The sequence below is a fragment of the Poromitra crassiceps genome (genome assembly GCF_964638095.1).
Source record: "Poromitra crassiceps genome assembly, chromosome: 12".
Lineage (NCBI taxonomy): Eukaryota > Metazoa > Chordata > Actinopteri > Beryciformes > Melamphaidae > Poromitra > Poromitra crassiceps.
In genome coordinates, this window is record NC_139632.1 from 22,904,415 (window position 1) to 22,918,226 (window position 13,812).

The 13,812-nt window shown below is 43.5% G+C and overlaps 2 protein-coding genes across 2 annotated transcripts in view; both read left to right on the forward strand.

Moving 5' to 3' along the window:
- Positions 1-2,597, forward strand: part of reps2 (RALBP1 associated Eps domain containing 2) — a 23,172-nt gene extending 20,575 nt beyond the window's left edge. Inside the window, exon 18 of the mRNA XM_083647275.1 lies at positions 1,149-2,597. Within this exon, the coding sequence (XP_083503401.1) occupies positions 1,149-1,217 (69 nt within the window). The 3' untranslated portion in view covers positions 1,218-2,597. The remainder of the gene's footprint in view (positions 1-1,148) is intronic.
- A 4,596-nt stretch (positions 2,598-7,193) lies between these two features.
- Positions 7,194-13,812, forward strand: part of nhsa (Nance-Horan syndrome a (congenital cataracts and dental anomalies)) — a gene marked incomplete at both ends in the record, with an annotated part of 77,185 nt that continues 70,566 nt past the window's right edge. Inside the window, one exon of the mRNA XM_083647276.1 lies at positions 7,194-7,473. Coding sequence (XP_083503402.1) covers positions 7,194-7,473 — 280 coding nt within the window. The remainder of the gene's footprint in view (positions 7,474-13,812) is intronic.

The window sequence follows — 13,812 nt, forward strand, 5'->3', positions numbered from 1 at the left end:
AGCGGCATGTCAGCAGTCGAATGCTGTCCATTCTCGGCACGCGAGTGCAACTACAAATGCTCCCACGATTCCAACGTGGTGAAACAGCCCTGAGCTGTCGGCTCCATGGTCGGCTCCTCCTCTCCATCATCACTCCTAGTTGAACTAATGGCACAGACTTGGCTGTTTGGCTTAGGGATCTGCCCGTGACACACTCACTCACATTTGGAACACATGCTGCATGCCGGGCATTCTCCTCGTAAACGATCCCGTCGTGAAACCTTGGTCCTCGCATGCCTGAGTGTTTTTCCAGCTTCAATACAACAGGGCCTAAATATTGCATACAGGGAACAGATCCAGAATCTAAAGTCTGAATGGGACATTTGATTTTCAGACTTCAAGATTTTTATAATGACATTCCGTTACCATCTGTACTAGAGGTCGTCATTTATTTGCTCTAATTCTGCTAGTTCCTCTGAGCATGTGCGGAATTTTGCGGAGAAAGGCATGTGTGTCTTTATATAGACTCACGCTTTGGCGAAATACCAAACAGCCATTGGCATTCACAACTGTCTTCTTCAAAATAGAGCATGGGCCGGCCAGGCAGCCAGCCCAGCCTATGTCTGTCAGTAAGGCAGGTGAATGGAGAGGAATAGCTGAAATATTCCCCCTTAACGTTTCCTTACTCTGGAATACAAATAGAAATGCAAGAAACTCACTACCACCAGTTAAAAGTTTGGTCACACCCGATTGAATGTTTTTCATGATCTTAAAGCCATTTTAATCTAAAGGCTGAAATTTGTTGAGACAAAACCCTAACCCTCAAGGCAACAGGAGGCTACATTAAAGAATGTATCAATTTCTGATATTTCTCATAGTTTTTATGTCTACTACTATTCTCAAATGTGGGGGGGAGATAAAAATAAAAATGTGATATGTTCAATCTTTTGACTGGTAGTGTATATTTTATACAATTTCATCAGCTCATAAACAGTTCAAGAACATTCTTATGAGTCAACTTCAGACCAAAAACGACCACATCTGCCATTCCAACCTTTATAATTGAGCATGATTACCATGACAAAGAAAGCAGATAGGGTGAACAGCACCCGTGTTGCATCTGTCGTTGGGAGTGGAGCGCTCGGCTCACAGAGTCCTCTGTCCTCCAGGAGGTTCACCAGGAGAGAGTCACCTTGGAGTCCCAGCTGGAGGTACTGCGGCCGCTGGCCTCCACGTGACTGGACCAGCGTCACGCTCCCAGGGCATCACCACAGCTGCTGTGCCACCACTTCCCAATCCCTGCCAACCCAGAATGTATGAGGCAAAATGGGCAAGATACACAGATATACAGCTGTCTGTTGTCTTCCATGACGATTAGGGAATAAATATAAGGGCTGATAATGATGATATGAGCAAAGGTGCGTTGTAGACTCAACACTTGGGGAGGTGAGTTTTGCTGATCTTTGCAATGGACAAGTCAACAAGTTCCGCACCCAAATGTCAAGTTTATTTTGTAATTAAAGCTTGGACGGAAAAAAGTCAACATTTGTTAAGTGTTCTGTGATATTTTCATCTCTCATATTTTGCAGGATTACCCATGCACATGCAAAATATGTATAATCCTTATTTGTGAAATTCTAATTTATTTTTCTCTTTTTGTGTTTGTCACTCCCATGAATCTTACAATGCTGACAAAATACTGAACAGTTTGTATACAAATTAATATGACCTAGATACATGATGATATTCAGCATTAATGTAGGAACTGAAACCTCTAAATTCCAGGGTTCAAACTATTCCCATTTGAGTTGTTCTGTGTATGTGTGTATGAATGCATTATAATGTGTATCCACACATTGTGATGGTGCTACTGATGAATATAGGTGCACACTTACATACTTACAGTATCATAGGAGTATAACTTTGTACTTTGTGTTTGTGAAAGGCAGGTCAGATGTGTGTGGAATTTAAAATAAATTCATTGAGTTCTGTGTTTCCAGCATGCAAACATGAAGTGAATTGTTGAATCAGACTTGATTTACTGTTGATAGTGGGATGGTAGCACTGGCACATACGTGGCCGTTTGGACACTGAAGAATGTTGTTGTTTTTTTAACTGGATTTGTAAGAAATATGACACGTTTTACTTGAAGTTTTGCTTAATTTTTATCTCCTTTAAACACTGTCAAACTAAACTTTTTGTAAAATCTTCCTTAGTGGGAAGAGTTTTCATCATGTCAAGAGTGATTTTGATTTTGATGATTTGTTTGTGTGTGTGTGGGGGGGGGGGGTGAAAAATACAATAAAGCATTAAAAACCCAATGTTGGCAATGATAGAAAAAAGAAATGAGCACAGTATTCTTCCCGTGTTTTGCAAGATATATTTCAAAACAACCAATGTCTGTATGTGCATACATATGTGGCTTTGATTTTTATCTATGCAAAATTGTGGTTTAAACCTCTTTTTTTGTCCACACATCCTTCTGGCTTGTAAAGAAACTGGACTACGACTGTGTTTTATGATGATAAATCCAAATGGTTGTATTATATGACAGCATGCTTGCCATTGCATGTTTGCCGAAATGTGAGCATTGAATTCTGAATGTAAAAAGTTGTCCTCTCATGCACACTTGAGCTCTGGCCTGAAGACAGTAATCAAACTAATCAATAAAATGGTCTATTTTTATCCCTTTTAGTAATTTTATTGCACTTACACCACAGAGGATGCCCATGTGCATTGCATGATGAAGTTACCGTATGACACAAGTAGGGTTGCACATCATCTGTAGCATAAATGTAGCTCATCTCATACTGCAGTTGTCCCCTAAAACGGTCAAATCTATACACTGAATACCAGCAAGCTACATCTGTAGCTAATGTAAAATTTTTACTGTCGAAACAGCTCCCTTTTGTCAATAATTTGTTTTTGTTTGTTTTTTTACTGCAGTGTGAACATGCACACACATACACACTGAATGAGGATGAAGTCAGAGGCTGAACAGAGGTATTTTGATCATGTGTTGTTCACGTTGTTTTCTGCCAGGAAAGCAATTTGTAAACAAAATGTGCCTGGGTTCATTCGCAGTTCAGCCTGAATGTGAAACAACACATAAGCCTCTGAAATGGAGCTTCGCCAGCACTGTTGACTTGTTTTCACTCCAAAGGAAGTGGTAAGGAAGTGGGGATGTAGTGTATAGTAAGTGGTAAGGAAGTGGGGATGTAGTGTATAGTAAGTGGTAATAAGGAAGTGGGGATGTAGTGTATAGTAAGTGGTAATAAGGAAGTGGGGATGTACAGTAGTGTATAGTAAGTGGTAAGGAAGTGGGGATGTAGTGTATAGTAAGTGGTAATAAGGAAGTGGGGATGTAGTGTATAGTAAGTGGTAATAAGGAAGTGGGGATGTAGTGTATAGTAAGTGGTAATAAGGAAGTGGGGATGTAGTGTATAGTAAGTGGTAATAAGGAAGTGGGGATGTAGTGTATAGTAAGTGGTAATAAGGAAGTGGGGATGTAGTGTATAGTAAGTGGTAATAAGGAAGTGGGGATGTAGTGTTTAGTAAGTGGTAATAAGGAAGTGGGGATGTAGTGTTTAGTAAGTGGTAATAAGGAAGTGGGGATGTAGTGTATAGTAAGTGGTAAGGAAGTGGGGATGTAGTGTATAGTAAGTGGTAATAAGGAAGTGGGGATGTAGTGTATAGTAAGTGGTAATAAGGAAGTGGGGATGTAGTGTATAGTAAGTGGTAATAAGGAAGTGGGGATGTAGTGTATAGTAAGTGGTAATAAGGAAGTGGGGATGTAGTGTATAGTAAGTGGTAATAAGGAAGTGGGGATGTAGTGTATAGTAAGTGGTAATAAGGAAGTGGGGATGTAGTGTTTAGTAAGTGGTAATAAGGAAGTGGGGATGTAGTGTTTAGTAAGTGGTAATAAGGAAGTGGGGATGTAGTGTTTAGTAAGTGGTAATAAGGAAGTGGGGATGTAGTGTATAGTAAGTGGTAATAAGGAAGTGGGGATGTAGTGTTTAGTAAGTGGTAATAAGGAAGTGGGGATGTACAGTAGTGTATAAGTGGTAATAAGGAAGTGGGGATGTAGTGTTTAGTAAGTGGTAATAAGGAAGTGGGGATGTACAGTAGTGTATAGTAAGTGGTAAGGAAGTGGGGATGTAGTGTATAGTAAGTGGTAAGGAAGAGGGGATGTAGTGTATTGACAGTCAGCAGTGTGTTCTGGGTGAGAGAGCAAGAGAGAGGAGGCAGACCGTCAAAACCCTTCTATCTCTGGCAAAGCAGCTGTGCTTTCTCTGACACAGACACAACAAGCCAGGGTCATGGAGATCACCACTGATGGCTGTATTCCCAGACCCTCATCTACTGATGTCCAGAAATAACCGCTGACATACTTGGCTCCCATTTGGACACCTCACAAACTGATATACCTGTTTATTTATATATACCTATTTCTCTTTCATTCATGCTGCATTCAAGCTTCCCACTGACATGCTACTTCTGTTCAGTTCTCCTCTGCTATAATCATTATGTGGAGATTTGATTTGTATTTCTTGTGTCTCGTGTTTATCAGCAAAGTGTAGCCATGTCCTGGTTCCACTAAAAACGTTATACAGCCAACATGTGCATGGTTATATTTTGCCTGGAAGATGCCTCTCATTTTATCCTGGGGAATAGCGGCGTATAACTCATTCAGGACATACTGTAAGGTATTGTGCAAGACTAATTGAACAACGCAGAGCTGGATAGGTCCGCTTCTAGTGATTAAAATTGAAGGCCATTTTTTTTAAAGAAAGAACAACATGTAGGAGATTCTTAATCCAAGAGTTAAATCCAATGAAAACAGCTGAGCCATGTTTGATCCTGTGTTGAGGCATTCTGGGCTGATATGCTGATCCCACATCTGAGTAAATGAATGAGTTCACTCAGGGAGACAGACACGAGATGCCAGACAGTGCAAACCACTCACAATTCCTGGTTCCCATAACCAACATTTGGCCCAGCGCTGCATGTGAGTTCCTGCAGCCTCTGTGTTAGCCTTACATCTCAACCATACAGGTAGATGCTTGTCTCTGGGTAGGCTATACGTTTTATATGATCTCACCTTGTACATATAGGAGAGGGGTGCATGCATTCATTAAGACAGACGCCTCAGAAGGGAGTCATTCTCATTGAACTATAAATACCACTTAGCCCTGTTTGCTTTGCATTTCAAGATGACAGCTGCCCATGATGAGGAAAAATGTCTCTCAGCCATGTGTCGCCTCTAAGTATAAGCTGGTTTGATATAATTACCATCTAGCGACCCCATACAAAGTAAGGCACTGGCTTATGATTACTGAGGTCGCCTATCTACATGGTTATTACTATTAAATGATTCTAGCTGGAAGCACACTGATATTTAGTAGTCACAGACAGAAATAGAACCGATCATCAGTGACAGAATAAGGTCTCTCCACATCCACATTAAACTTTGCCATAACTGAGGGAACGACAGTCTAATGAGCAAATATTCATTTTAGTAAGACAGAAACTCAGCCATCCACTGAGTTAATCAAATAAACCCAACACTATCCAACAACACGGGATGTTCAATTAGGACTCTCATGCAACCCATCCAGTACTTTGATAGATGTAAGTGTAAAATATGCTGTAAATGTGCAAACCACCCCAATAAAGCATATCAGCCCAGCGGATAAGCGTTCAAGCTGACTGTTCCTGCAACAAAGATTACCAGCTATTGTCTGCTCAAGTTAGCCCTTTGTTGTCATGCCATTACTCTAAAGATGACGACATACACCATCTCTCCCGTCTCTCCTTTGTCCGCGCCACGCTTTGCAAAGGTTGCACTTCTGCTGTGGACATTAGTTAGTCCACAGGAAGGGCTTTGGGATGCCACCTCTGCTGATTCTGGCCCCGTCAGCTGGGATTTAGTTAAACACTCATTCAGCAAATGTGAATGAAGCTCAGTCTAGGGCGGCTGTCAAGTCTGCGTACAGAGGTGAAAGCAAAGATTAACCTATGCAGGCATATGACAAAGTAACACAGTTCCATCACACACCATGAATGAAGAGGGTGCAAATATTTAATGTATTTGTTTTCTATACAGTGACAAATAGGCAGAATAATGGGTTTTGTGAGTCGTACCAGTTGTGGAGATGGATATATTTGCATTGAGTGTAAAAGCTATCCTCTTTTAACCTAATTAAAGCTTTGTCAAAATAAAGATTACACTGAGGCTCTTGAACGAAACCCTGAGCCAGATATCCGACCTGTTTTTGTCTGAACTATTTGTTCTTGATGGGCGTCATGTGACCTATAGACCAAATAAACAGACAAAATAAACCAAATTTGAGATTTCTTAGGGGACATTCACTTGCAACAGCTATAGACTTTGTTGTGAATAACACAAGTTAACAATCTGTGTAATTTATAAATGTCTTAATATACAAATGAAGTTGTAAAAAGCCAGTGAAAATGTGTGGAAAATATACCTTTGACCTCCATTCACTGAAATGTCTTTGACTAATTGCTGCATTGGATAGTCAATATGGGTGTTTTCTGTTTTGTGGTTAATATTACAGTTAATCTATAGACAGCATATAATGCTTCTATAATCTTTTATATGGTTAATCTCTGAGGTAATTTTCTCCTTGTCAATTGGAGAAAAAAACACTATAATATTCCAATTGGGATTTGCATAGGGAATATGTGGCAATCAATCAATTGTACTTTTTAGTGACCTTAATGTACACATGTAGTTTGTTGTTTTGTTTTTGTTTAATCTCCTATGATACTGATTCCTATAATACTTGCTGGTATTTGTTTAGTGTCCTCCCTACATGTTTTACAGGAACACTGTCTGTAGCCAACACAGCAGCTTTAGTTCAGCTATGGTTCAGCTTTCAGCTGCAGTCCGGATCCAGGGAAGCCTGTGATCCGCTCCAGGTTTTAGCACCGTCTTTTTTTAAACCACCTCTACTTTGGAGCCGTGGAAAACATACTAGCAAAAGGCAGCAGATGACCGGAGCACTGCCGCGAGGAGCACAACGGTCCTCTCTAACTATGCCTAACCTAACCAGCGTTAGAGAGTGAAAGGATGGGGGGCATCAACAGTTGAGTTTAGGAGGAGTGGATCAGGGGGTGGGGGCCGAGAAGTGCTTTTCTACTCACTCTTGGGTCAGTTTTGTTGGATTTATCCCCGGGTCCAGGTCAACATGCCATTTGCCAAACGAGCCGTGGAACCTCACTTACTGTGCAGGCATGAGATCCCAAACGTCGATGGCTTGCTTTTCGAGGACCTGTGCTCCATCAGCAATGTGGCTCTGTCTCGGACCCTGCGGCAGCTGTCGGACCTGGCCAAGCATGCCTGCTCCATATTCCAGGAGCTGGAGAACGACCTCATGTCCACCAGCCAGCGGGTCAGAGGGCTGCAGAGCAAGATCAACCACCTCCAGCAGACCGGCTCCGAGCTGGACCCCAAGCAGGAGGCAGTGCGTGAGTACTCACTCTGCTTACCTCTTCACCTTTACCGGGGCTGCCTGCCTGCCCTGCCCACTCCAACCGGTCCAAAGTGAAGCGCATGGGGAAACAGACCGCAAACTCGCCTCTTTATTACTGAAATACGAAAAAGAACTATCAGAACAAAACTATGGGAATACTGATACCACAGGAGATAAAGCCAAGGCAAATACCATATGGTCACTGTAAGCTCACTATGCGCCACATAAATAATAAACGCTATAGAAACGTTATAGCGGCTACAATAGCCTAGATTATTAAAAACGACCATAAAGTACGACAAAGCTCACTAAACTCACTGAGCAGCTCAGTCCCGGTAGGTAGAAATATTGTTGGATTATCCAAATTTTTCGTCCGGGAGACTGTATGCAATTTATTGTAAACAATTTCTGGGCTCTGTGCAATTTAGATGTCAATCAGAAGAAACAGGCTATAATGCAACAGAGTTATTCCATAAAGGGAGACATGCTGCTGTTTTCATGCCTTCCCATGCTGAGGGGCGTGTTGCAGGCAGGCAGACAGCCTGGCTGCTCAGTGTCCATGTAGGCGCTTATAACGCTGCTATTAATTGTGATAGAGACGCTTTCTCTCTTGCAGTTGCAACCTACTTTGCAGACTGCCACATCGTGAGAGTTTAGGACTTATTATGTAACTTAATTGTCCATTATGACGCAAATTGGGACTGGCTTGAAGCAGTGTTTCTCCCATATTTGTCAAAGCACAGATTTTCCTACAGAGAGGATTTGATACGAGATTATTGCTGGTCAAACTGTAACATGAAGTGTGTGAGTCACCTTAGTCTACTGGGTGAAGTGGTTAAAACCTGGTTAAAACAGCCAACATGGTTGTTAGTGGGGTCATGTGCTGAACCTCGCTTGGCTGCCAGTAAAAACAATTCACCCTGATAACACAGCATGTGGCCATTGACTGTCTCTTCTAATCCCTGTCCCCTGAGCTGCTGGGGGTGATGTTTGATTGGTGTGTGTGTGTGCGTGTGTGTGTGTGTGTGTGTGTGTGTGTGTGTGTGTGTGTGTGTGTGTGTGTGTGTGTGTGTGTGTGTAGGTGTGTGTGTGTGTGTGTGTGTGTGTGTGTGTGTGTGTGTGTGTGTGTGTGTGTGTGTGTGTGTGTGTGTGTTTGTTTGTTGGTTGGTTTTATATATCCACCCACCCACCACTATTCAGGAAGATTACTTATGAAATGTGCCAACCCCCCCCCCCCCACCCTCATATTTGTCCACCCAGGCAAAACTTCTCCAGCTTGGACCCCACAGGATTTGCCCTGCTTAGTTTACACTCTGCAAGCCCTTGCACGTTCATCAAGCTCTCCTTCCTGTGGTCTGTGAATGGGCTAGTTTGCCTAAGGGTATTTATCTCTGACCCCCTCAATCTCCAGACAGCTCTCTTCCATCAGACTATACTTTGAGGACGCAACACAGAATCAGTCATGTTAAAGTGAATATTGTTCAGATTGCAGCCCCGCCGTTTGCAATAGTGTTCATAGCTCAGTTTGTTGTTTTGAGCTCGTCTGTAGTGTGTCACTAACCCCACTGCGAGGAGTTGATGGCAAATGCCAACATTTGAATTCAAATGATTTACCGACTAATTCATCATCATATTCTCCAGCTCAGGGTGATTGCATGAACTAATAGACCAAATCCGTCATTCCAGTGAGATCTTGCTTGCTGACCAGGTTACCTTTGCCTGGAAAAGCCTAATTACTCTTAATTGTTCTTTTTATATGAATGGTGTCAGGGGTGCCCTTAAACAACAGAACCCTCCCTAATCTGAATGACAATTGGTGTAAATGGAGCAGAGGCACTGAGAGCACAGTGGGTGGGTTTTTGGGTGGGTGTGGTTTTTTATGATGCGGGCCTGTGACTCATCCACAGGACGACTGTTGAAGGACACAGCCGCTACTTCAACATGTTGGATTAAGCAGAATTAGTTCTTGACCCATTGGTCAGGTATCACATGCATCATGCACTGTCCACTCCCCTATTAGAGGCCCTGTCTTTTGTGTTTGTAATTAGTTCATCTGATAGTTCATGGCACCAGTCAGCCACTACGCGCGTTGGTGAGTAACATAGTAAATACTTTCCTTTTCCCTTTGCGGTGATATTTGTACGCAGGCGTTTTGTTAATGCAGGGCATGATGCTGACACAATGAGGTCAAACGACGTGGTTTGCTGGAAATGCAGTTTCCTCTTCACTTTCCCATCGCATATCAAGCCTTCTACCCTCTATAAATAACCCGAGATATCTGTGAGCTGTTAGACAACATCAACAGGTTGATCTACAGACACTTAAGTGATGCCTCTACATGATTGATTGACTGAAACAGCTATTTTCGACAAGGGAATCCCATTGTGAACAATGTAAGGGATCCTTTTTAACAAACAGTACACACTTTAACAACATTTCAGTAAAGGGGAAACTCTTTTACCCAAAACCACAGAGATGATGGAAGCAGACACACTCTCCCTCTCTCTCTGTCATCCTCCACCTCTCTCACACACACACACACACACACACACACACACACACACACACACACACACACACACACACACACACAGCCACCATACCAGGCGCCTGGCGTGGATCCCTCACCCCTGTGTTTGGACAGCTATCCCGTGACACCCCATCAATGTCTGTGTTGCAGTCCCATCAGACCTATTCAACCAGACCAGGCGCTAGATAAAGCACAGTCCTTCGTTAGAGCACTCTGGCGGGTTTTAGGTTACGCTGGCTGAGTGTGGAGGGGAGACGTAATACTTGTGGCGGCATGTGGCCTTCTCTGGCTTTCTTTTCCAGGAGCACATGGCTGGCAGTTCACCACATTCCTTGCGCAGGCCGCACCACAGAGTGTCTCAGGATAGTCAGTCGTAAGGCGCAGAGCGAGGTCTCGTCCCTCCACAGAGTGTCTCAGGATAGTCAGTCGTGAGGCGCAGAGCGAGGTCTCATACCTCCAGAGAGTGTCTCTGGATAGTCAGTCGTGAGGCACAGAGCAAGGTCTCGTACCTCCAGAGAGTGTCTCAGGATAGTCAGTCGTGAGGCGCAGAGCGAGGTCTTGTCCCTCCTGAGAGTGTCTCAGGATAGTCAGTCGTGTGGCGCAGAGCGAGGTCTTGTCCCTCCAGAGAGTGTCTCAGGATAGTCAGTCGTGAGGCGCAGAGCGAGGTCTCGTCCCTCCAGAGAGTGTCTCAGGATAGTCAGTCGTGAGGCGCAGAGCGAGGTCTCGTACCTCCAGAGAGTGTCTCTGGATAGTCAGTCGTGAGGCGCAGAGCGAGGTCTCGTACCTCCAGAGAGTGTCTCAGGATAGTCAGTCGTGAGGCGCAGAGCGAGGTCTCGTACCTCCAGAGAGTGTCTCTGGATAGTCAGTCGTGAGGCGCAGAGCGAGGTCTCGTACCTCCAGAGAGTGTCTCTGGATAGTCAGTCGTGAGGCGCAGAGCGAGGTCTCGTACCTCCAGAGAGTGTCTCTGGATAGTCAGTCGTGAGGCGCAGAGCGAGGTCTCGTACCTCCAGAGAGTGTCTCAGGATAGTCAGTCGTGAGGCACAGAGCGAGGTCTCGTACCTCCAGAGAGTGTCTCAGGATAGTCAGTCGTGAGGCGCAGAGCGAGGTCTCGTACCTCCAGAGAGTGTCTCTGGATAGTCAGTCGTGAGGTGCAGAGCGAGGTCTCGTACCTCCACAGAGTGTCTCTGGATAGTCAGTCGTGAGGCACAGAGCGAGGTCTCGTCCCTCCTGAGAGTGTCTCAGGATAGTCAGTCGTGAGGCACAGAGCGAGGTCTTGTCCCTCCAGAGAGTGTCTCAGGATAGTCAGTCGTGAGGCGCAGAGCGAGGTCTCGTACCTCCAGAGAGTGTCTCAGGATAGTCAGTTGTGAGGCACAGAGCGAGGTCTCGTACCTCCAGAGAGGAAAACCGGTTCTGAACACAAAAGCATACAATAGCCCCAAAGCACCTTTCTCCCACAGTGTCATGTCATGCTCTCTCTGCTCAATAGAGAGCTAAAGTCGACATCATTTACTGCTTCAGCATGCGTACCAAGAGATTGTCATCTGCCATTTATTTTCCCATAGACACACATTTCGTAAAATGCTTATAAAAATAGTTGTACTTGGTCAAACCAAACAATTCAGCTATTAGAAACAGGAGAGAACACAGAACATTTAACTTGGACCAAAACGTTAAAAAAAAATAGTGGATTTAAAAATAATATTTCTTCTTTTGTTCTGAGTGAAATGTTCTAATCTATGATTTCTCCTGTTTCTAAATATAGCTGAATCATTTGGTTTGACCAAGTAAAACTATTTTTATAAGCATTTTGCGAAATGTCTATGGGAAAAGAAATGGCGGGTGAAAATCCCTTGGTATGCATACTGAAGCAGGAAGTGATGTCGACTTTGGCTCTCTATATGGATACAGGGAGCATCAGCAATGCTAGGAGAATGCATTTGTGTTGTTGCAAGCTGTGCAGGATCTTGTGACTCAAACATACAGAGTTGAAACTGATAAGACATGGTTCTTGGTTGTGCTATTGCAAGAAAGTGCAACTCTGATTCACTGACAGAATGTTTTGAAAACTAAAACTTTGTGGAGACAGCAAAAAACAACATTGGTTTTAGTTCATACATACCTGCATTTTCAACACATTCTAACACATATTGTTTGCCTTCATTCATTGCAACGCAGTAGAATGATGCAGTGGTAATGGATTATCTGATTTGAAATGAATGAACTATTGAAGACTAAAGCATCCAGTGCATTAAGTGTGATCTCAGCATCAGTAATAGTCAATTAGAGCATAGATGTAGCTTGTTTCACTCATTTCTGCTCACATTAAGTACACACAGCTTATTTACAGATGTGTAGGCAGTGTCTACTACAGTCTACTACAGGTAGGGCCAGCATGTGATTTCTGCTAAATGGAAAAAACGGACGGAATGTGGTAAGAAAAATTGAATCAAGTGTAAAACATGGAATATTGCAGAATTTTCCATAATTTGCCTGAAATTGATAAAAGTAGGTCTAATTATCAAAATCAAAAGTAGAACTATTTATTGTAGTAACCTAAATAATTTCATAATTGTAAAATAGGCTTTCACTTTGAGAAACATGTCGAAGAGGCTACCTGAGAGACATAAGTCATCAGAAAATAAATTGATCCTAACCCCTAAATTAAGATAAAAATGGAAAAAACTGAATTTGGAACAAAATAAAAGGGATTTCATATGGCCCTAACTACAGGTTACTACTACAAAAATGGCACAGGTTGCAAATGATCCCACATACAGGAACAGGCTGTGTGGAAAATCCACCTACGGTAGATGGCCTTTGATGTTAAATTGTCCCTGGTTTTAACATGTGAGTGATCAGATCACTGAGCCAGCAGCACAGTTGTGTTCCAGGCACATGATCATAGCTGTGACATGTTGTTGTTGTCACATAAGAAAGATCTCTTTTTCTCATGACTACAGTGTGTTTTTTGTGTTGGTGCTGCTAGACGACACAGAAGACTCTGCTTTGGTTGCTACAGATCAAAGCATCATATTGTAGCCTACATGTGGAGCTCCCCACACAGCACTGCCTGCCTTGGCACATGTTGCCTATTTCGGAGCTGCTATAAGTGGTTGCAGGACGGCCGTATATTGAATAGCAGCATAGTGTCTGTCTGAGCTCACAAATGTCTTTACAGATCCAATGCTTTATGCCTGTGGAGGATTTTGGATCTCTGCCTATTGAATTTCACCATGAAGGAACTCCTGAATGTTTTTGCCTCGTTGAATACATTGACCAGGTTACCACACCCGTTATTGACTGTGGAACATTTTAATCTTCAGAACAGGATGGAAAACTGATCCAGTCGAGCATCAATTCCGCAACCTTGTTTAGTGTCTCAGGAGAATAACACTCCGGCAGAATTCATAATTTCCTCAGACATTTGCGGATTTTCACACTGAAATAATGAATACGATTGGCCAATTGCCCCTGCTGTCACCGGTCATTGCTCCACCCCCTCTGTGATCTGGGGAGAGTTCTAGACAATACATGCTTCCTCTGACACATGTGCGGACGCCAGCCGCTTTCTTTTCACCTGATAGCGAGAAGTTTCACCGGCAAGACGTAGCACGTGTGGGAGGATCACACTATTCCCCCCAGTTCCCCTCCCCCAGACAGGCCGACCAGTGAGGCAGTAGTGAAGCAACTAGTCCAGTACACACATGGCCAATTGTGCCTGTATGGACGACCGTCCAAGCTGGAGGGGCTCGAACCTGTGACACTCGTGTGGTAGGCAAGGAATCTACTGCTGCACTACCCAGA